The sequence below is a fragment of the Chiloscyllium plagiosum genome, unplaced genomic scaffold (genome assembly GCF_037043375.1).
Source record: "Chiloscyllium plagiosum isolate Xiang-an unplaced genomic scaffold, Cpla_swu_hap1 HiC_scaffold_16, whole genome shotgun sequence".
Taxonomy (NCBI): domain Eukaryota; kingdom Metazoa; phylum Chordata; class Chondrichthyes; order Orectolobiformes; family Hemiscylliidae; genus Chiloscyllium; species Chiloscyllium plagiosum.
Genome location: NW_028270154.1, coordinates 35,447,985 through 35,468,621, shown reverse-complemented (window position 1 = coordinate 35,468,621; position 20,637 = coordinate 35,447,985). Strand labels below are relative to the sequence as shown.

The window sequence follows — 20,637 nt, the reverse complement described above, 5'->3', positions numbered from 1 at the left end:
TAAACTCACTATGCTGTGACAACTGGTGCATCGTACATGGTTTTATAACAACTAACTCTTCATTTCAGGATAGCACAGCTCCACCAGTATACTTATAATTTAATCCAGGTGCAAACTATCTTGAATGAATACGTAACATTTTCCAAGTATTAATGGGTGTCATTATTGGTTCAGTGATAGCGCACCCACCTATGGGAGTTAGATGATTTTAGATTTCTTCCAGTCCAGAGACCGGAGAACAGAATCTAAGCAGACACTCCACTGGAGTATTAATAGAGTGCTGCACTGTCAAAGGTGCCAGTTTTCACATGAGTGCGCAAATATCCTGTACGAAACATTACTCAATTGCAATGTTAAAGCTAATTTAGAATCTCATGGAATTCAATGGTTTTTCACGCTAGAATAGTTTTGTCAACTGAAAGGACATTTCCGCATCAATGATAGAGTTTAGCATAAGATAGAGATATACATTCGTTTAAAAATTAAAAGAGCTAGACTCACCATGTACTCTGAAGGAGCAATAAATTCTATAGTAGCACTCTGAACTTCAGGTCGCTTGTGTGGCTCTCCATAGGACCGAGTCACAGGGTTGTACATGAATTCTTCAGGAACTAAATATCAATACAACAGTTTCAGATGCTTACATACATAATGCGCAAGTCAGTGCAAACTGTCTTTTATATTTGCATTTTTGTATACTCGCACTCATCTGGATGAAGATGTTGGTTCTAGATCATGGAAAATCTCATGCTTTTAAGTGCCTGAAGAATGTAGTCTGATCAGTTGTTCCTGGAGCGAATGGGTCATATCAACTTACTGTATCCTTACTGTGTGCCATGTTTGCATTTACCATACCAAATCATTATTAACCTATTATTAGGCAGCTCAGTCCTGAATTAGGAGGACACCACAAAAACAGCCCATTTAACTGCTTACGGATGTCACCACGGAACTACTTGAATTTAATTTCCCAGCTGTTTTAAAACGCAAGTCAATTTTCTTGTAGTTTATTCTCTCAATAATTCAATGTCACTCCACTAACCAAGTGTTAATGCAGAGACCTCATTTTCCAGAAGTCCTAAACCTATGCACTTTGTTACCAATATTTTGAAATTTTCAACAATTCTATTGGACTGAAATAGCACTGTAGGTTACATAGGTGCCAAATAATTCTACCTTCACACAACACACCTGTAGGAAAATTGGATACAAAAGGTCAAATAACTTGCACATGGGAAAGATCAAACTCCTGCCTCCCAGCCAACTGCTGTAAATTCAGTAAAAGGGCTAAGTGAACTGGTTTGCACTGGTGCTGGTGTAAAAATGTCCCTTAATCATATCTTGAATTTTTCTATTCCAGTGAAATTCATCAGCAAGCCTGATTTAAATGTGTAAGGCTCTCTCCAGGAAAGGAGTCATGCACACCACAAAACATACCGGCATAAACAGCAAAAGCCTCTAAGTGGTGGTTTGTGCAAGTAGTACTCAAATGCTACCTATCCACTTGTGTTGTTTTACTTGGAGGAAATATTCATGTGTGTTACTCCTTTTACTCCTTTAATGTCCCCTCACTACCAAGTACTCTAGTCAACAACAGAGGAAACAAAAAAATTTAAGAATTAACCATTCTCATCTGCAAATTGTTCCATGACATCACCACGAACTAAGTTAAGTTTCAGTTGAGCTTAACAAATGGAAATGTGCATCGGTGTCTGTAGTTGCTAATTAAAGTGCCACTGAACTCATTTTCATTACTGGAGGATGTCTATTCTACAGGAGATGCTGTCTTTTGGATTCATTAAACCTGCATGCTAAAGGTGACACTACTTCATAACTTACTTGAAGAGCAGCACACAATTTTTCCAATATTCATTCCCCAACTAGCAGCAAATGTCAGTGACCTGGTGAATGATTTGTTATTCAAGAAACTCTCTTGGATAAAAACTGAAACCATGTGTACCTGCAGAACAGGGACTGAATTTCTAAACGTGATACATTGTGACTTTCATATAGAGCCATATTATTGCCACTTCTTTCACAACTTCTACAACCACTGTTTATCCCTTTGCCCTTCCCATGCATTCCCCAAATTCTGTTCCATGGGAACAGAATCTTCAATCACCCCGGTCCTACTTTGTCAAATGCCTTTTTAAAACCCATCTTAACACTCAAGTCTCCCAATGTGGTTTTGCAACCACCCCTCTTTCATTTATTTTCTGAAACTTAAGCTTTAAACAAATTTCACGTTTCAAAAACATTTTTATACTTTTTGGTGATCTTACCATCATTAACTCGATAGCACAAGTTACATTTCCATCTTCTTTGGTCCAGAAAATTGACAAAAGGATTTATATAAGTTCTGCAAGAACGACATCTCACAATGGTACTCGATGTAACCACAGGCAATTGCTGCAACATGATGCATACACACTAAGCAGTAGTAATATAGTCATAACATTTTTTTTTTAAATTAAAGGATTTACTTTAGAAGGAGTGCAGTTTTAAAATAAAAGTCAACGTGCATAAATTATTAGGTTAGTGCAGCATAATCAACCAATGTTTGCACACAACCTCAGATACTCCCCTTTCCCCTGATCAGTGCGCTCCTAATCACAATCAGATTGCCAAGTGGAGAGGCCAAGCTGAGGACAGGCTGCTCCAAACCTGACAAGGCTTTGATGGTTGAATCAAAGCACATTTTATTGTAAAACATGAATTGTTTGCACCACAGAAATATTAGTTATCACTTACTGACAGGTCTCTGAATGGATGCAGCTGTAATCCTAAAGGAAGCTTAGCTTTGCTCAATAAAGACTGAGTTTGAGGGATGTTGGTTAACGTACACCGGAACACACTGAAACAAAAATATTTCACTTCAGCAAAATTAAACAGGAACAGATCAGATTTTATTTCATTTTAGCTGAGACGAGAAATTGGTCAGAATGCTATAATCTAACTCTTGATGTTACAATGAAGGGTTGGAAGAAGTTATTCCATATTCCTGTTTCCAGCAAGTAACCCTTGGGAGTGTAAACATGGACATTACAGGATTGCATCCCAAGGTATTTGAAATAAAAGAAAGAAAAACTGCGGGAAATTTGTAAGGTGTTTGGCAAAGGCTACCAAAGTGTTGTAAGATTATTGCTACATTTTACATGCTAGTCACCTATACTATTTTAGGCCAAACATTTTTTAGGCAAAGCAACAGTGAATTGTTAGTACCCACTGAAAGATAGCCCCCCTTCAGGAGGGAAGAAATTGGGACAAAACTGAAAAATTCAAGAAAATAGCACAGGAGAGGACATAAATATTCAGCTTTTGAACTTTGTTATTCACTACCACATGAATTGCTGAAACATTTAAAAGGGAATTGAAATTCCTGATTCAGCAAAGGGAAAAGTAAGATTTGAAAACAGAACCTGAAGAACTTCTTCAGTAAGCAAGCTATCACAAATACTGCCTCATTTGACAAAGGACACGTTTCAAACAACAGCACTAGAACTGGGTCAAATGGGGGGGTAGATAAAAGAGCAGGAAGCAAACATCAATTTATTATTAGGATTTGATTTGGTTTACAAAGTTCTCCACTTCAAAATCACAACGTTTGTTTGGTCAAGAAACATTAGAACATTTTACAACTTACTCTGGATTGCAGTTTAGTTTCTGCAGTTCCTTGTGTAGATTTGCATGCGGGGCTTTGACTGGAGTTGAAGGCAGAATGTTTCTCTCCTGCAGGAGATTTATTGGTCGTGCTGCCTCTGATTGTTGACCCTGCTGCAAGCTAAGTCCACCCATGCCAGCCATTAGTTGATTAAAATGTGGAACCTGAAGAAAGTAAGTTTTACTGTGAGCAGAAACTGTTGCAAAAACAGATACGACATAGATAAATCACCACCTCCAGAGGTATTTGAAACAGGCACTACTGTTTTTGAAAACAGCATGCTATAGACTACTGTAATAGATTTTGCATGCATCATGTTGTAAAACATTTTTGCATAATTGCCATGATGCAAAATGTTTTTTTTTCTGCTGAATACAGACAAATGTCCATCTAATGGGGTTATCCATGAGAGCCACTGAAAATTGTAAAACATATTGACTCAATTCCTTTAAAATTCTCAGATGTGCACCATCTGTTCTCAAACCGGCTGTGAGAATAAATCTCAAGAGTGCCACTGTAATGAGATTAATAAAGCTCAAGTCTCAAAGCAGCAGTCGCACAATGGAATTGTTATAGGTCTAGAGGAGCTGAATGTGCTGTTACAAATGAGGTAGAAGGAAAATTTTGGGATTATCTTTGCATCATGCAATGAAATGGGTTTCAATTTAACATCTCAGCAGGTATCCTTCACTGAATAAGGAGTGGCTTTTCAAGGGTTAGCGATAGGGTGTTGTTTGTATAAACGGAAAAGGGTGCTGCAAGATTTCTGAATTAATACAAGGACAGACTGATACCACTGTTTGAAAGGCTTGGCCTTACAAAAAACAGGAAAAATATGTTGGGCAGCAAAAAAAAAAAATGGCAGATAGACAATCTTCAAAAGTATATTTTATGAAAGTCTGTTACACAAACACAGTATCATACTTCAGCAAAAACAACTGTGAAGGCTCAACTAATAAACAGGCTAGTACATCAATTCAATAAAAGTGGGATCAGAAATAGAAGACTTTCCAAAATATTTTAACACTTGCACGTGATGGAAAAAAATCGCAATTCTTACCGATTAGAATTCACATCTTAAAAAATACAGATTTTCTTAAAAAAAAACATTTTCTTCTCTCTGGTTCCCTACACAAGATCACAAGCAACTTGAACTCAGATCTTCAGTAATATGACTCCACAATCAACAGCCACAAAAAACTGGGAGCAAATTATTGCGTGCAATTCTGGTCTCCTTCCTATCGGAAAGATGTTGTGAAACTTGAAAGGGTTCAGAAAAGATTTACAAGGATGTTGCCAGGGTTGGAGGATTTGAGCTACATGGAGAGGCTGAACAGGCTGGGGCTGTTTTCCCTGCAGCATCGGAGGCTGAGGGGTGACCTTATAGAGGTTTACAAAATTATGAGGGGCATGGATAGGATAAATAGGCAAAGTCTTTTCCCTGGGGTCAGGGAGTCCAGAACTAGAGGGCATAGGTTTAGGGTGAGAGGGGAAAGATATAAAAGAGACCTAAGGGGCAACTTTTTCACGCAGAGGGTGGTACGTGTATGGAATGAGCTGCCAGAGGAAGTGGTGGTGGCTGGTACAATTGCAACATTTAAGAGGCATTTGGATGGGTATATGAATAGGAAGAGTTTGGAGGGATATGGGTCGGGCGCTGGCAGGTGGGACTAGATTGGGTTGGGATATCTGGTCGGCATAGAGGGGTTGGACTGAAGGGTCTGTTTCCATGCTGTACATCTCTATGACTCTAAGTGGCTGCTTGGTCTTAATTTGAGTTTCTATTGGTTTTAAGACATCACCAGCAGGAAACAGGGTCATTCAAATCCATGACTAGTAAGGGTTTGCATCAGCTTTTCATAGAAAATTTGAAGTTTCCTCATAACAACACAGAAAACATTAGCACCTCACATACCTGAGAGGGTTGCTGTGGTCCTTCTGTATTTACCAGCTGACCACCTGGAATTCCAGAGCTAGCCATGCTTTGGTAGCCAGGTGGTAAGGTGGGATAAGAGTAGCCAAGTGTCCTTCTAGTGTGGAGACCTTGTTGAATTGGCTGCACTGTAGTGCAAATAGGAGAAGAGAGTCAAAAGCTTACTTAAAAGCTGATTTGAACAAAGTAACATTCTTTTCAGCGTTACAAGCCTGCCTCATTGAAAGCTGCAATGTCCATTAGGGTAAAGAAAAAAATTTGTAGTCGAAAATCAGTTTTTTTAAATGATGGCCCTGTTCACGTTACACCACCGCCTCATGCATAATTATGGACCCATTTCTATGCAGACTTGAAAAGAGCAATTCAGATTATAGCCATGCATTTAAACAATATGAGAAGCTTTATTAAAAATGATCTTTCATCCCACAAAGTAGTTATGCTGACCACAGAAAAAGGACGTTCCTAATTTTTAGTCCAGTTGCAACACAATTTATTTTCTCCCAACATCTAGCAACAAAAATTAACAATTTTGTAAGTGCAGTACTTACTAATTTCACCTCCTCCTTCCACACTATCATAATGATCAATTGTTGACTGATCACCAGATGACCCAGTGTTGACTCCTTAAAAAGATAAAAAAAAATAACTTGCATCAAGTATATTTAGTTGGAAACAAATTGCTCTACGTTGTATAACTATTGCAGTGTCACTTTAAAAACTCATTTCTACAATTTACATATCTTTCAATTACTTCACCTCTGCACCAGTCCATCCAAATTATTTATATTCCTCCAGTATTAAACATCTTGCACATGCCTGATTTTAAACTGCAGCTATGCTTTCAGTTACCGAGGCCCTCAGTTCTGGAATCCATTTTCAAGTGCTTCCTTCCTTATTTAAAACCTCCTTAAACTGCACCTGGTCTGCCCTATCACTACCTTACATAACTCTTAAAATTGGTTTGCCTATGCTCCTAGGAAATAACTTGGGATGTTTTGGTATGTTAAAACACAACATGAATACAATTACTTCAAAAGACAAATGATTTTAGAAAAAGAAAATGAAATCCACTATGTATATCAGAAGTGAAACAGCGTTTTTAAACATTTATTCATTTGTGGGATATGGGCATTGCAACTGGCCAGCATTTACTGCCCATCCCTAGTTGTCCTTGAGAAGGTGATGGTGAGCTACTCTTGAAATGCTGCTGTTCACCCGCTGTGGGTTGACCCACAGTGCCCTTAGGGGGAAGGAATTCCAGGATTTTGACCCAGTGATAGCAAAGGAATGGTGATATGTTTCCAGACCAGGATGGCAAGTGGCTTGGAGGGGAACTTGAAAGTGGTAAGTGTTTCCATCTACCTGCTGCCCTTGTCCTTCTAGACAGAAGTGGCCGTGGGTTTGGAAGATGGTGACTGAGGATCTTTGGTGAAGTTTCAGTTGCATCTCGTTGATAGTACACATGGCTGCTGCTGAGCATCAGTGGAGGGGGGAAGTGGATGCACGTGGATGTCGTGCCATTAAACCAGGCTGCTTTGTGTTGGATGGCGTCAAGCTTCTTCAGCGTTACTCGGGCTGCACTCATCCAGACCAGTGGGGTGGATTCCATCACACTTCTGGATGTGCCTTGTAGAGGGCAGGCAGGCTTTGAGGAATGAAGTGGTGTGTTGCTTGTTGCAGTATTCCTAGTCTCCGACCTGCTCTCGTAGTCAGTGTTTATGTGGAGAGCCCAGGTCAATGACAATCCCTAGGATGTTGATAGGGATTCATGATTTAGAGACGCCGGTGTTAATTAGGGATTCAGTGATGGTAACACCACTGAATGTCATGGAGCAATGGCCAGATGGTCTCTTCCTCGAGATGGTCATAACCTTGCATTTGTATGAGCAAACATTACTTGCCACACCAAGCTTGGATATTGTCCAGATAAAGTCATAGATTTGCTGCATTTGGACACGGACTGCTTCATTATCTGAGGAATCACGAATGGTGCCAAACATTGAACAATGATCAGCAAATATTCCCACTTCTAGTGTCTCCAACCATTTCTTGATATTACGTGGGGTGAATTGAATTGACTGAAGTTGATATCTGTAATGGAGGAGGCAAAGATAGATCATCCATTTGGCATTTCTGGTTGTAGATTACTGTGAAAGTTTCAGCCTTATCTTTTGCACCGATGTACTGGGCTCTTCCATTATTTGGGATGGGAATATTTGTGGAGTCTCTTCTTCCAGTGAGTTGCTTAATTGTCCATCACCATTCACAATGGATGTGGCAGAACTGCAGATTTTAGATCTGATCCATTGATTGTGGGTTTGCTTAGCTTTGTCAATCACTTGCTGCTTATGCTACTGGCATGCAAGCAGTCCTGTTTGGTGGCTTCATCAAGTTGACACATCTTCAGGTATGCTGATGCTGCTCCTGGCATGCCCTCCTGCAATCTCCACTGAGCCAGGGTTGACCCCCTAGCTTGATGCTAATGGTTGAGTGGGGGAAATATGCTGGGCTATTAGGTCACAGATTGTGCTAGAGTACAATTCTGCTGCTGTTGATAAACCACAGTACCTCGTGGATGCCCAGTCTTGAGTTGCTACATCTGTTTGAAGACTATCCCATTTAGAAGTGATAGTGCCACTCAACACAATGGAGGTTATTCTCAAATGTGAAGTCAGGACTTCATCTCCAAAAGGACAGTCCAGTGGTCACATTATCGGTACTGTCATGGACAGATACATCTGCAGCTGGCAGATTGGTAAGATGAAATATGTTTCTCCCTCACCATCAACTGCAGGCCCAGTCAGCAGTCACGTTCTTTAGGACCCTACTAGCTCAATCACTAGTACTACTACTGAGCCACGCCTGGTGGGATGTTACTAATTTTTCAGGTAAAATAACAAATAAATGTTTGTAGTTGTAGTGTTTAATTCACAGCAGCATGCTTTAGTTATAGTTCAGCATTACACCAGGCAAATAATGACTATCAAATGATAAGGACTCATTCTAAAATCATAAGCAGGTAAGAGGTTTCACTTTTGATTTTTGATCATCAGTTATTTCCATATAAAATAAAAATCACCAAGACAAGGCACCTCTGAAAATAAAAGTAATCTTTGGAACTGAAATGTTGCCATTTAACAGACTCTAATTAAAAAGTTGCAACTCTTATTAACAAAACTGATTAAACTGACTAGTCAGTCAAGACTGCAAATTTTATTCATCTCACATCTTAGTGTCTTCAACTTTATACTCGTATATTTCAACTTGTTCAATTCACATTGTTTTACCCCACTGATTGTCTACAGTCAAAAAAGTGCTACATGACCTTTATTTTTATATTTAACATTCCTTGCAATAAACATTCTATGAGCTTTCCTAGTTAGTAGCCATGCCTGCATACTAGCATTAATGCATTAGGACAGCCAGATCATTTGTGTCTTAAAGCCCTGCAATCATTGATGTTATGTATCAGACCAGACCCCACCACCTCTCTCCTCCACCCCGAAAACAAAAGTTTTATAAAGGAGACTGTCCAGATCCTAACTTTTAGATTTAACGGCAAGTGTAAGGTGCTGTTACATAACCAGTTGACATGACATGTTAACATTTGTGCCACAGAAACATTTTCCAGTTACCTCATTCCTGCTTCAAGATGTAATGGTGCACCATTTACCAGTTCACTGCCCAAGTACCACAGTTGTTTTGTCAATGCACAACATAATCAACAGAATTTTAATTTTCCTGCATAAAATTACATTGACAATTGTTTCCCATCCTCAGTTCTTTGAAGCAAATCCTTCTGAGAACTGTACTGCATCAATAACCAGCTCAAGTTCAGCTATTTTGAGATTTTATCACATGCTTCAGTGAAATGGTCTTTTATCCCTACTCTCTGGTAACGCATGAATTGACAAACAATTTGCCTTACATTGCAGATTGTTCCTTTCAGTTTAAACAACGCATATTTATACAGACTCATTAATGTAACAATTGTACCAAAACATTTCACACAAGCATTAGAAAACTATGCACAACAGTCAATGTTACAGGGAGACATTTGGTCAATCAAAATTTTGGTCCAGAATTAGGTTTTAAGGAGAGTTGTAAAAGACAAAGTAGAGAGAGATTGGCAAGTATGCATGGAGAGAAACTTCCAAACCTTGGAGCCCAGACAATTGAAACTATGGCTACCAAAGACAAGGCTGAAACAACTGTAACCATCAACCGTTCAAAATCAAAACAGCATTTGGCCAAGAATCCTTAGCAATGGGAAACATGGAGAAAACTCTCACTTAGTTGCAATCACACCCCGAAAGATTGTTGGAGATCCATTCTCTCAGTCCAAACACATCTCTACAGGAGTTCCTCAGGACCATGTCCTGGGCCCCAAAATCTTTGGCTGTCTCATCAATTACCTTTCTTCCATTGTAAGGTCAGAAGTAGAGACAATCGCTGATAGTTGAACCATTGTAATGTTCAGAACCATTTGCGAACCCTCAGCTACTGATGCCATCCATGCTCAGGCTGATAAATACTAAGTAGCACTTACATCATACATTGTGGGAATTGACCATCTCCAACAACCAAGAATTTAATAACACCCCTTGACATTTGATAACATTACCATCATTGAATCTCCCACCGTTAATCCCCAGGATATTGACATTAACCAGAAACTAAACTGGGTCAACCATGTAAATACTGTAGCTGCAAGATCTGATCCAATGCTAGGAATACTGCAGCAAGTAATAAACACCACCAGTTGTCATCTACAAGGTACAAATCAGAAGCGTGATAATATATTCTCCCCGGCAGGTGTGTACAGGATAAAGTAGCTCAGTTGATTGGCAGCCCTGCTGAGACTTTCAACACTCAACCCTCACCAGCAATGCATGTGAACAGAACTGCCTGTAAGCTCCCCTCCCAGGGCAAACACAATCCTGACATGAAACTATATCACCCTTCCATTGTCACTGAGTGAAAAATACTGGGACCCCTTTTCAACAGAAGTGTGGTAACAAATCCCATAAACGAAAACAACCAGCCAAACGAGGGTGCACGGGAGGCCAGAACTGGAAGAACTCAGAAGTCTTAGGGGGTTTGTTATACTGGAGAAAATGGTGTTAGGCGAATGAGAGGCCAAGGAAGGAAATAAAATCAAGAATGAGTGTTTTAAAAGCAACTTGTTGCTTGACATACAGTCAACCTAGTTCAGAATGAGGTTTTCCCCAGAGTTTCAGATGCCCTAAAATATGAAAAGGTAGTGTCAAAGACTAGTCTACAGCATGAAAGAACATTGCAACAGATGAGAAAAGACAGCAGCAAAAATCCAAGTAATCAAGAGTGATCTTCATGATGTGATAAGTATCAGTCTAAATGCTCATTGAACCAGTCTGCTGATCCCACAATCTCAGAACTGTTCCATGGGTCAGGGATAAAGTTGATGGCCTCGGACCAAAGTTTAAATATCCTCTGATTCACAACATGGGCTAAAATATAACAGTAAAATGTTATCAAAAAGTAATATTCTACAATTAAAACAGAGATGTTTTTCCATTACATTATTGTCAAGCCAGAAATACATCATACTTTACGACATGATAAAAGTATATCACTTAACATTTTGACACATGTTAAACATTTCTGTCCTGAGGTACACAGTATTGTGAACAGCACTACCACCTATTTATAGTTGGTGTGCATTTAAGATCCATGCAGGTTAGTATTGCAGAATAGGCTCTTGATGTTCTGATTTATCAGCATTCTACATTTCAAATGGAAACTCAAGATTTTGGCCAATAGAAACATTCATTACCTGTTGAGTGTCTCAAAAGGTTTTGAGCCAGTGGTGGATCATGGTTAGTGGTGATCAGAGGTTGTGTTGGTCTCAAAGGAGGACCTGTATTTGGTGGGGGACCCAAAGGCGTCCTGCCAGGCTGATATATCTGATTTACCATCTGGTTGACTGATGGATGACTTGAAGCAACTGAAATTAAATGAAATCACAGAATTTTGAATCCACATACAAACGTATAACCTATTTTACACAACTTGAAATGCAATTAATTATCAGAATTGTGGAAGAAATAAATTCTCACAAGAATACCTTTAAACAAGCTTCATATACAATACTCCATTAAAAAATTAAAGTTTCAATGAAACATGCATTTAAATATAGTGAATAGAACCACAGCATTGTAACATCACAGGACAGGTTATGCAAAACTGCACCATTACGAGAAATGCATTGTCCAATTCAAACAAGCTCTTCTAACAGAGGTTGCATTGTACGCTGAAAATTGTTTTGAAAAATTTAAAATGATCATGAAATAAATAAAAAATGGTCAGACACCAAAATTATTTGCTTCAAGTCACTGGGCTTTCCAAATGAATTAAAAATTAGACAAGTTACACAAGGAAAATCTTCAGGATAATAGGCTTATTTTGTTGCAATACATTTCATTTCTCTTTGCTCCATCATCTGGATAACTCAACATAGCCAGACTTGAGATGCCAATATCAATGTTTTCATGAGCTGGCATGAAAACACTGCCCTTTGATGCATGCTTAAAAGCCTGTGGACTAACACCAGATTCGCCCAGATAGAATTGGAGGTCAATTATTCCAATCCCTTAACATCACAGCAGGAGGCCCTCAGGGCAGTGCTGTGGTTTCAGCTTCACTGGAGTTCAAGTTCAACTTCAGTTTCTTTAGTAATGACCTTTTTTCCATCACAAGATCAGAAACAGAGAAAGTCACTGATGCTTACACAAGTTGCACCAAATACATGCATGTCCTGGGGCTCCTCCATTGTCAAACCCTAATCGACTGACACCTGGAGGAAGAATGCTTCATCTTCTGCCTTGAAACCCTACAATCCCATGGGATTAATGTGGATTTCACCAGTTTCTTTTCCCCTCCCCATCTTTTCCCAGTCCCAAGCCTTCAAAAAATTGGTTTTGTGAAAGAGAAAGCACGTATAACTAACTACTACAGTCCTTTAAAGTAGTAAGAGCATGATCAATCAAGGGCAACAGTGGGATGTACTTTTTCAGAAAGTATTTAATAAAGTGCTACAATGGTTGCTGCAGAAAATAAAAGCTTGCAGAGTACAGTAACATATTGTCACAAATAGACAATTGATTGGCCAACAGGAAACAGCACACAAATGGCTCATTACCTGTTTGCTAAGAGACTCTTTCATGCCATCTCAGATCAATTTTCTACTTTTGTAATTAATTGATTATAAAATAGGATACAAATTGGTGATAAGTGGGATATTAAATGGTTAATTTGCTCTGCAGTCACAGGAAATTTGATGTCCCAAGGCTAGGGTGGGATGTCTATCTTACAGGTAGAATGTAAGGAATTTACATTCCCACCTCTAGCCATTCAGATCCATTTGCATGGCTCATTTCCTAGTTATTTAGAATAAAAGAATTACATCATCATCCCTTTTCAGAATTCAATATAAACAATGCGGTTGGAATTCTGACTACTCCCTGCAGTTAAAAATAGATTCACGACAAATTTGACCATTAAGGGATGACTTACATTATATTGTTTCTGGAAATGTGATCACTACTTTGTGTCTTGAGTGGCATGTGACTGTGGGGGACAGCTAGCGGTTGTCTTGTGGGCATTATGGCTGTGATGTAAAGATTTTGTATAAAGAAAGGATTGTCTCTGTTCAGGTAGACCTTGGAGATGATTCCACAAGCCCTGTGTAAAAGATTCCTCCAGAAAGCTTGTTCTGTATTTGCTCAATAAAATTTTCATTGTTCAGAGGTTGATGCATTGTAGTTGCATCAAGGGTCCAAGAATCTCAAGAAAAAAGAACCTAACATTAAGAAGCTCAACGAATATAGAACTGAGACAGGTGGTGATGGATAAGATGAGGGCACAGAAGAGATAGAACAGAGAAAAAAATATAAAGTTCAGTGACAGGGCAGTAGGAAACGACTTATATAAAGTTTGACCAGGCCGTCTTCTGGAACAGAGTGACGTGGCAGAGGCCACTAATTAGTGGATCTCAAACCTATTTACAAAGAAATCAGAGAATGCCTCGTTCTTATTGTTGAAGGCATGGAATGGACGGTGAGATGATTTTAGGTATAGCAAAAGGGAAAAAGCAGCATGAAAAATGTTATCTTTGTTTCTGTGAAGACTTGCTATCCCACCTGACCCAATTGTAATTCAAAATGACTTTAGAACATAACCATTTTGAAAGACAAAAGTAGGACCTAATTGTCACATTATTTACATCCAACAGACTCACCACTTATTCACCTGGGACCATTTCAACAGTCCTTACTGCAATTGCTGTTGGTATTGCATTTATTTAAAATGGAGATAGATTCTTGATTAGTAAGGGGATCAAAAGGTTAAAAGGGAGAATGCAATTGAGAAATATATCGGCCAAGACCAAAGAGCAGAGCAGACTTAATGAGCTAAATGGCCTAATTCTGTTCCTGTATAATATGGTGCCATAAAATGGGGCACAGGTCCTGCGCCAATTCTTTTGCAAGCCTCTGCATGTATTTCTAGGCTGAAGACATTGTTCAGGGTGCAGCATAAAAAGTTAGACCTGACTAAAAGTTACCAGGTAAGCATGCAGTATTCTTACTAGTCAGAATTGGACACAGTGGTCTAACACTGATCAGAGGATTTGCACCATTTTTCTGAACAGGAAAAGCAACTGCTAAACTTAAACTTACCAAGTATAATAGAAGAGATAAATTACTTCCCATGTGTGAATGCAATCAGTAAACATAGATGTTTAAGCATTATTCAACTGCTTCGAAATTATGTCAAATGTCATACTAAAGCAAGATTAAATCAGAAGGTGTGTTAACATGGAAGATGTGAACATGTTTAAAAATCTCTTTTGCTGACTTGCAAACAAGCTTCAATCTTATAAAAGAAGTCCTAGAACATATAGACTCTATTGTATTCTGTCTTGATAGAAGTAGAATGGATATTCATGAATAGATGTTTCAGTGTAACTAATATAATACCCAAGGAATCATGTTTGAATCTCATCTTAGACTAAAGAATCACTGCGTATGAAATCAGGGATTTGATACAAACATGTTGCTGTGCCATGATCCGATGTAAACATGCCCTGTTGAAAAACTGGTTTTAGTGCTCATCCTACAAGGTGAATTGAATGACTTCCAAACATGCATTAGTTTCTTGACTAATAAAAATTAAATGTCCAGGAAACCATACTTCAGAATCAGAGCTGTACTCACTAATTTGTCTGTGGCACTCAATCACTTCCTAGGAAACCAGAAGAGTGTTGTAGAAACAGGTGGAAAAGTGGAGTATAGTGTGATGGGGTGTGTTTGTCTGTTGGGGGGGGGGGGGGAGAAAGAGAGAGACGAAAAAGGTCTAAAATTCCAAACAATCAATTAACCTTACTCACGTCATATTTGTCCAATATTACCACCCAATGAAGCATCTTTATTTCAAATGGAACTCTCAAAAACAAATGGACAATGATACTCAAATCAGGTCAAAAATGGAATTTTCTCAAAAATAAGAAAGTATGCTAGCTACATTTCAAACATGGATAAGTATATCAACTCAGCAGGTGTGCACTTACTTTCTCCCCCAGTCAATAATTCAAGTTACCTAAATAATTAAGCCAAAGGGCACTTGCAATTTAGTTTAGTAATGTTCAGGGTTTGTGAAAAGATTCAGTATAAAGACTAATCCAGACTAAGTCCGTTATCTAATGTTCAACAGAACAAAGGTCAATGTACAGCTCCAACATCAGCACTCCTGATCAAAGAATCAAATCCAATAATTCATCTCCAATTGTCGAGAGCTTTGGTGAGGCTATACCTGATTAATACTACTTATAGTTTTCATTTCCTTACCCACGGTAGGATATACTCGCCATAGTGGGAGTGCAAGAAAGGTTTAAGAGACTGATTGTGGAATTATTCCAAGATTGACTCTGCATTCTCTGGACTTTAAGAATAGACAATCTCAAGCATACAAAATTCTTACAGGGCTCAACAGGATAGCTGAAGCTGGGGTGGGGACATCGTCAAAACACAGGATAAGCCATCTAAGCACTGAGACAAGCTATTTCTTCACCCAATACCTGAAGCACTACTCCAAAAGAAAATTGGAAACTCAACCACTGAGCATTTTCAAAACAGAAACTGAGAATTTCAGATACTGATGACAAAGGATATACAGAGTGCAGGAAAATGGCTGAGGGCTAAGATCAAGTTGAATGGCAGAACAGGCCCAAGCCTATGCATGTTCCAATTTCTTGCATTTCAATGCTTAAGCAGGCTTGTGCAACCTACTGCACAGTACAACACTGGACAAAATTACATGACAAAATACAGTGATGAAATCAGTTTTAGTCAGTTACAATAAGAGCAAAAGTATTACATTGTCATCAACTGAAATTTGTGTACCCTGCAGACACCAATCACATACAATTTCTCAGACAGATCCACTTTTGGTGGCAATCAACTGTTTGCGAGCTATGTAGCCCTACTTTTTAAAAAATCAGTTTGTATAGCCAGATCTCGTTTCAACCTTTGTGGTGGTTAACACTTTCTTTTAGTAAAAGAATTTAAATGGTTCTGCACTCTCTTAAAGAGCTAATACTTTGTTACTTGAAATTAAAGTCAAAGAAATTAGGTTAAATTAGTCTATATTTGCTAACACTTCATTTTCTTATATTGTCTGCGATTTGTCCTACAAACATGGCCACTTGCAAGCCATGCCTAATCTTTCAAAATGTGTTACGAGGAAAATGGAGTAGCATGAAAATACAGAATTAAATCTTTGTTGAAAATGTCCACAGAGTTCAAGATATTAAGCTTGCCACTACAGTAAGTTCAGTTCCAGGTGGAAACAACTTTAGGTACTACACAGACAGAACTATATATCTGCTGGAGAATTATACCATGCCCATCAGCAAGTGAAAGACAGGCCAACTCTAGGGTCTAAATACTTCAGCAAAGCCAAAAACTGGATTGGGCTAGGGGAAAAAGAAAAATCAGATATTCCAAATGGAAGGCAAAATCAATTCAACATATAGTTCAATACAAAAGCAGGAAACCTAACTCCAAGGCCAAAGGGCCTAATTCTGTTCTTAATTCATATGTTCATACATTATATGAAAGTCCAGCTGAGGCAATGACAAGCCACGACACAAAATATCCAGGAGAACAGTCAGACCAAAATTCCAACCTTGCTGCTCGGCTGTGGGGCATGGAGGGCTGCACTTTTAAGCTCAGATTTACATAGTACTTACACAAGTGAAACAGGCTAATCAAGCCAACAGTCAATGCAAATATTTATATTCCATTTAATCTTCTTCCAGGCCTTGATCAGAATATCCTTCTAATCCCTTCTCCCTTCTACATTCATCTAGTTTTCTGTCAATGCATTTTATCCTGATCACCACAGCTACTCCTTGCAATAGTGAATTCCACGTGCCAACCACACTCTAAATAGAGCGATTTATATAACCTCAAATTTCGGTTTTCCCACGAATAGAATCATCTTTTCACCTACCCGACCAAACTCTTTATAGTGTCTGAAGATCACCAAGTTACCTCTTAGCCAATTTGTACAAAGAATCCTAGCATGTTTAAACTTTTCCTGATGGTTAACCTCAGTTCTGCTATTATTCCTGCTCTTGAATTTTCTAATTCATTCATACCATTGCTTTAAAACTGGACCATTTTCCTATTTGCTGTAATGAATACCACTCCAGTGAGAAAAACTGGAATTTTGCTTTCTACCAATGATTTTCTTTTTTACTTTTTACAAATAAGCAGATGAACACGAGTGACATTTTCTATCTCAAGTCACCATATTCCCAGAGGACCACAGAGCTGCTTTCTTAATAGACAGAGACAGACAACTCATACTGAGTTTAACTTGAGGGTCACCTCAGTCAAGGACGAGTTTGCGAAGGCAGGATCTTCATGATAATCTCAGGAATCGAACCCTTGCCGTTGTTGTCACTATTCAAACCAGCTGTGTAGCCAACTTAACTAACCTATCCCTTACAATAAGAATATCAATACCCAACACATTTTTTTAATATTGAAATATCAGGGAAACAGAAGAAAAAATTCTGACTTACCTTGGTTTGTGTAGTTCTGACCAAATGTTCCTCCAAGTGTACTTTCATATTGATTACCCATAGCTGGCTTTGGACCAACAATTCCATAGGCATTGGTCAAGGGCTCTGAAGGTGATCGTCCCTGACCAGTCCCTGCAGCTGAAATAACATGGTTTGCTTGCACTCCTGGAAGCTGGCTGACAGGATGTGACTGTTGCAGAGGACCATATTGCCAGCTGGGCTGTGGAAGTACTGAGGCTCCAGGGAGAACACTGCTAGATGTTGCAGGTGTAAATGAACCTTGAGAAGGCAGTGGCATTCTTGAATAAGAACCTGGATATGCAACCATAGGTACACTTTGTCCATCAGAAGTACCCTTCTGTAATTGGACAGCATTTAATAGAGGTCTGCTGGCAGTCTGCCCAAAGGTCTGAAAATTACCAAGATGCTGTTCACTACCAGGTTGTGGAAAGTTCTTTGCTGGTTGTTGCTGTGAATATGGTGCTGGTGGAGCCATTCTATATCCTTGCTCACCAGGGACTGCAGGGTGTTGATTCATCAAAGGGCCTAGGAACAACAATCACAGTGTCAAACCACAATTGCCATAACATGTCAGATTTACAGAAAACAAGCAAATTTATTTCTGGCATTTATGCTTGTATTGAAAGTAATGTTTTGAAAAAAATCTTTCATGGGATGTGGATATTAATGGCAAGGCCAGCATTTTTTGCCCATCAAACTGTCCTATAACGCAGCAGCTTGCTGCCTCCTTCAATGGCCCAATCGGTCATTTCTGTTGATCAGAATCACATGTAGGCCAGATCAGGCAAGAGTGGCAGATTTCCTTCACAACAGACTTCAGTGAACCAGGTAGTTTTTTTAAAAATAATAATTGATGCAAGCTGTCAAGGTCACAATCACCATGACCAGCTTTCTGCTCCAGAAATTACTCTGCTGTTGTAGTGGAATTTGAATCCATGTTTCCATTAGTTTACACTCTGGATTATAGTCCAGAGATATTACCACTACCCCATTGTCACTTAACTGCCAAGATGCAAAACACAATTCTTCACAAAAATTGGACAATATTAATTTAGCATTTTTAATGAAGTTGAGGATAGTGTTTCAGATTTTAAAGTCAGTTAACAGCTCTGCAGAACACTGATCACAACTTAAAAAAACATAAGACTAATGATAATACTTAATTGGAATGGATTTGATTTACTTAAGTGGAAAAAAATAAGAGACATATTGAGTACTCTATTTACTCTCCAAGCATATTCTTGTAAATCCCAACACAATTGTCATATTGGCATTAAACTACATATATTAATGGCTTGGATAGGGAAGTGAATGTATTTAGCAATGTTTGCAGATGACAACAATAGACAAGAAGCAAGTGCCAAAGATGACATAGTATGCAGATAATTATAGATAGGTTAAATGGATGGCAAAAATTTGCCAAGTAGCTTATAATGTGGGAAAATGTGAGGTATTCCACTTTGACAGGAAGAATAGGAGAGATGAAAATTATTTAAAATGGTCAAAGACTTCTGAAAGCTACAGCACAGAGAATTTCAAATCCTCATTCAGAAATCACCAAGATTCAAGCTTTCATTGGGTGTTGAATCTATGAAATTCTCCACTGCAAATAGCTGTCAAGGTTCAATGTTTAGACAGATTTCTAACCACCAAGTGAATTAAGAATTATGGAGGGAAAGCACCAAAATCAAGTTGAGCATTACCAGATATGATTGTATATCTGAGCAGTCCCTTTAGGCTGAACAGCCTCCATTTCCTCCCAAGCCTAATGTATTTAGAACACAAGAACTAGGGGCCCCTGGAGCCTACTCACCATTTAATATCATTGTTGATCTCATCTCTGCCTCAACTCCACTTTTCTGCCCGCTCTTCACAACCTTTTAAACCATTACGAATTAAAAATCTGTCTGTCTATCTCCTCAAACTTATTATCCCTGCATCCACCACACTGAGATAATGAATTCCACAGGTTCGCAATCCTTTGAGAGGTTCGTTCTCATCGGTTTAAAATATTTCCTGTACTGCATTCCAAGATGGCAACAGAGTAGGCTCCTAAGGCATAGCTCGTCCACTCCATCCTTTTCAATTTTCCCCTTTTTGTTTCTTTTTCCTCGACATCGGTGGAGGAGAATTGAGCCAATATGGACTCAAACTCCCAGCTTCAAGGAAGCCCAAAATGGACTCCCTGTTTTCAAGAGGCTAATGTTGAACTTTTACCTTTAATTCTTTATTTTTCCAACTTCTACCTAAGATTTTATACTTGAGCATCTTTGTACCCAAGATGGCAACTTTATACACTTTTTGCTATACTCATGTATGCCTGTACAAGTGACAATAAATCTAATCCTAAATATACTAAATCTTATCCTAAAACTATGACCTCTCATTCTAGATTGTTCTATGAGAAACATCCTCTCTACGTCGGCTTTGTCGATCCCTTTAACACTTTACATACCTCAATTAGATCTCCTCACAGTCACCTAAACTCCAGACAGTAATAGTCTAAACTGTTCAATCCCTCTTCATAAGACAAATTCCGCATTTCTGGAATCAATCTAGTGAATCTCCTCTGAACTACCTCTACTGCATCCCTTGTCAAGTAAGGGGACCAAAATGTATACCATACTGCAGGTGCAGACTCACTAATGCTTTTGCGGGTGTAGCAACACTTCCCCATTTTTATGCTCGATTCCTTTAGCAATAAATGCCAAAATTTCATTTGCCTTCCTTATTACCAGTGATATCTGGAAACGTTCGAGTTTTCTGTGATTCATACACAAGGGTACCTAGATCCCTCTAGCATCAAAGTATTCTGCAGGTTCTCTACTTAGATAACAAGTTGTCTTTCTATTCCTGACCAAAATCGATAGCCTTACACTTATTCATGGCAAACTT

The 20,637-nt window shown here is 38.8% G+C and overlaps 1 protein-coding gene across 1 annotated transcript in view; it reads right to left on the bottom strand.

Moving 5' to 3' along the window:
• LOC122556590 (protein transport protein Sec24A) overlaps window positions 1-20,637 on the bottom strand; it is a 62,066-nt gene that overhangs the window by 33,236 nt on the left and 8,193 nt on the right. Inside the window, exons 2-9 of the mRNA XM_087995284.1 lie at window positions 17,722-18,267; window positions 11,410-11,580; window positions 6,143-6,217; window positions 5,577-5,722; window positions 3,644-3,825; window positions 2,752-2,854; window positions 2,283-2,409; window positions 502-611 (exon numbers count right to left, since the gene is read on the bottom strand). Coding sequence (XP_087851410.1) covers window positions 502-611; window positions 2,283-2,409; window positions 2,752-2,854; window positions 3,644-3,825; window positions 5,577-5,722; window positions 6,143-6,217; window positions 11,410-11,580; window positions 17,722-18,267 — 1,460 coding nt within the window. The remainder of the gene's footprint in view (window positions 1-501; window positions 612-2,282; window positions 2,410-2,751; window positions 2,855-3,643; window positions 3,826-5,576; window positions 5,723-6,142; window positions 6,218-11,409; window positions 11,581-17,721; window positions 18,268-20,637) is intronic.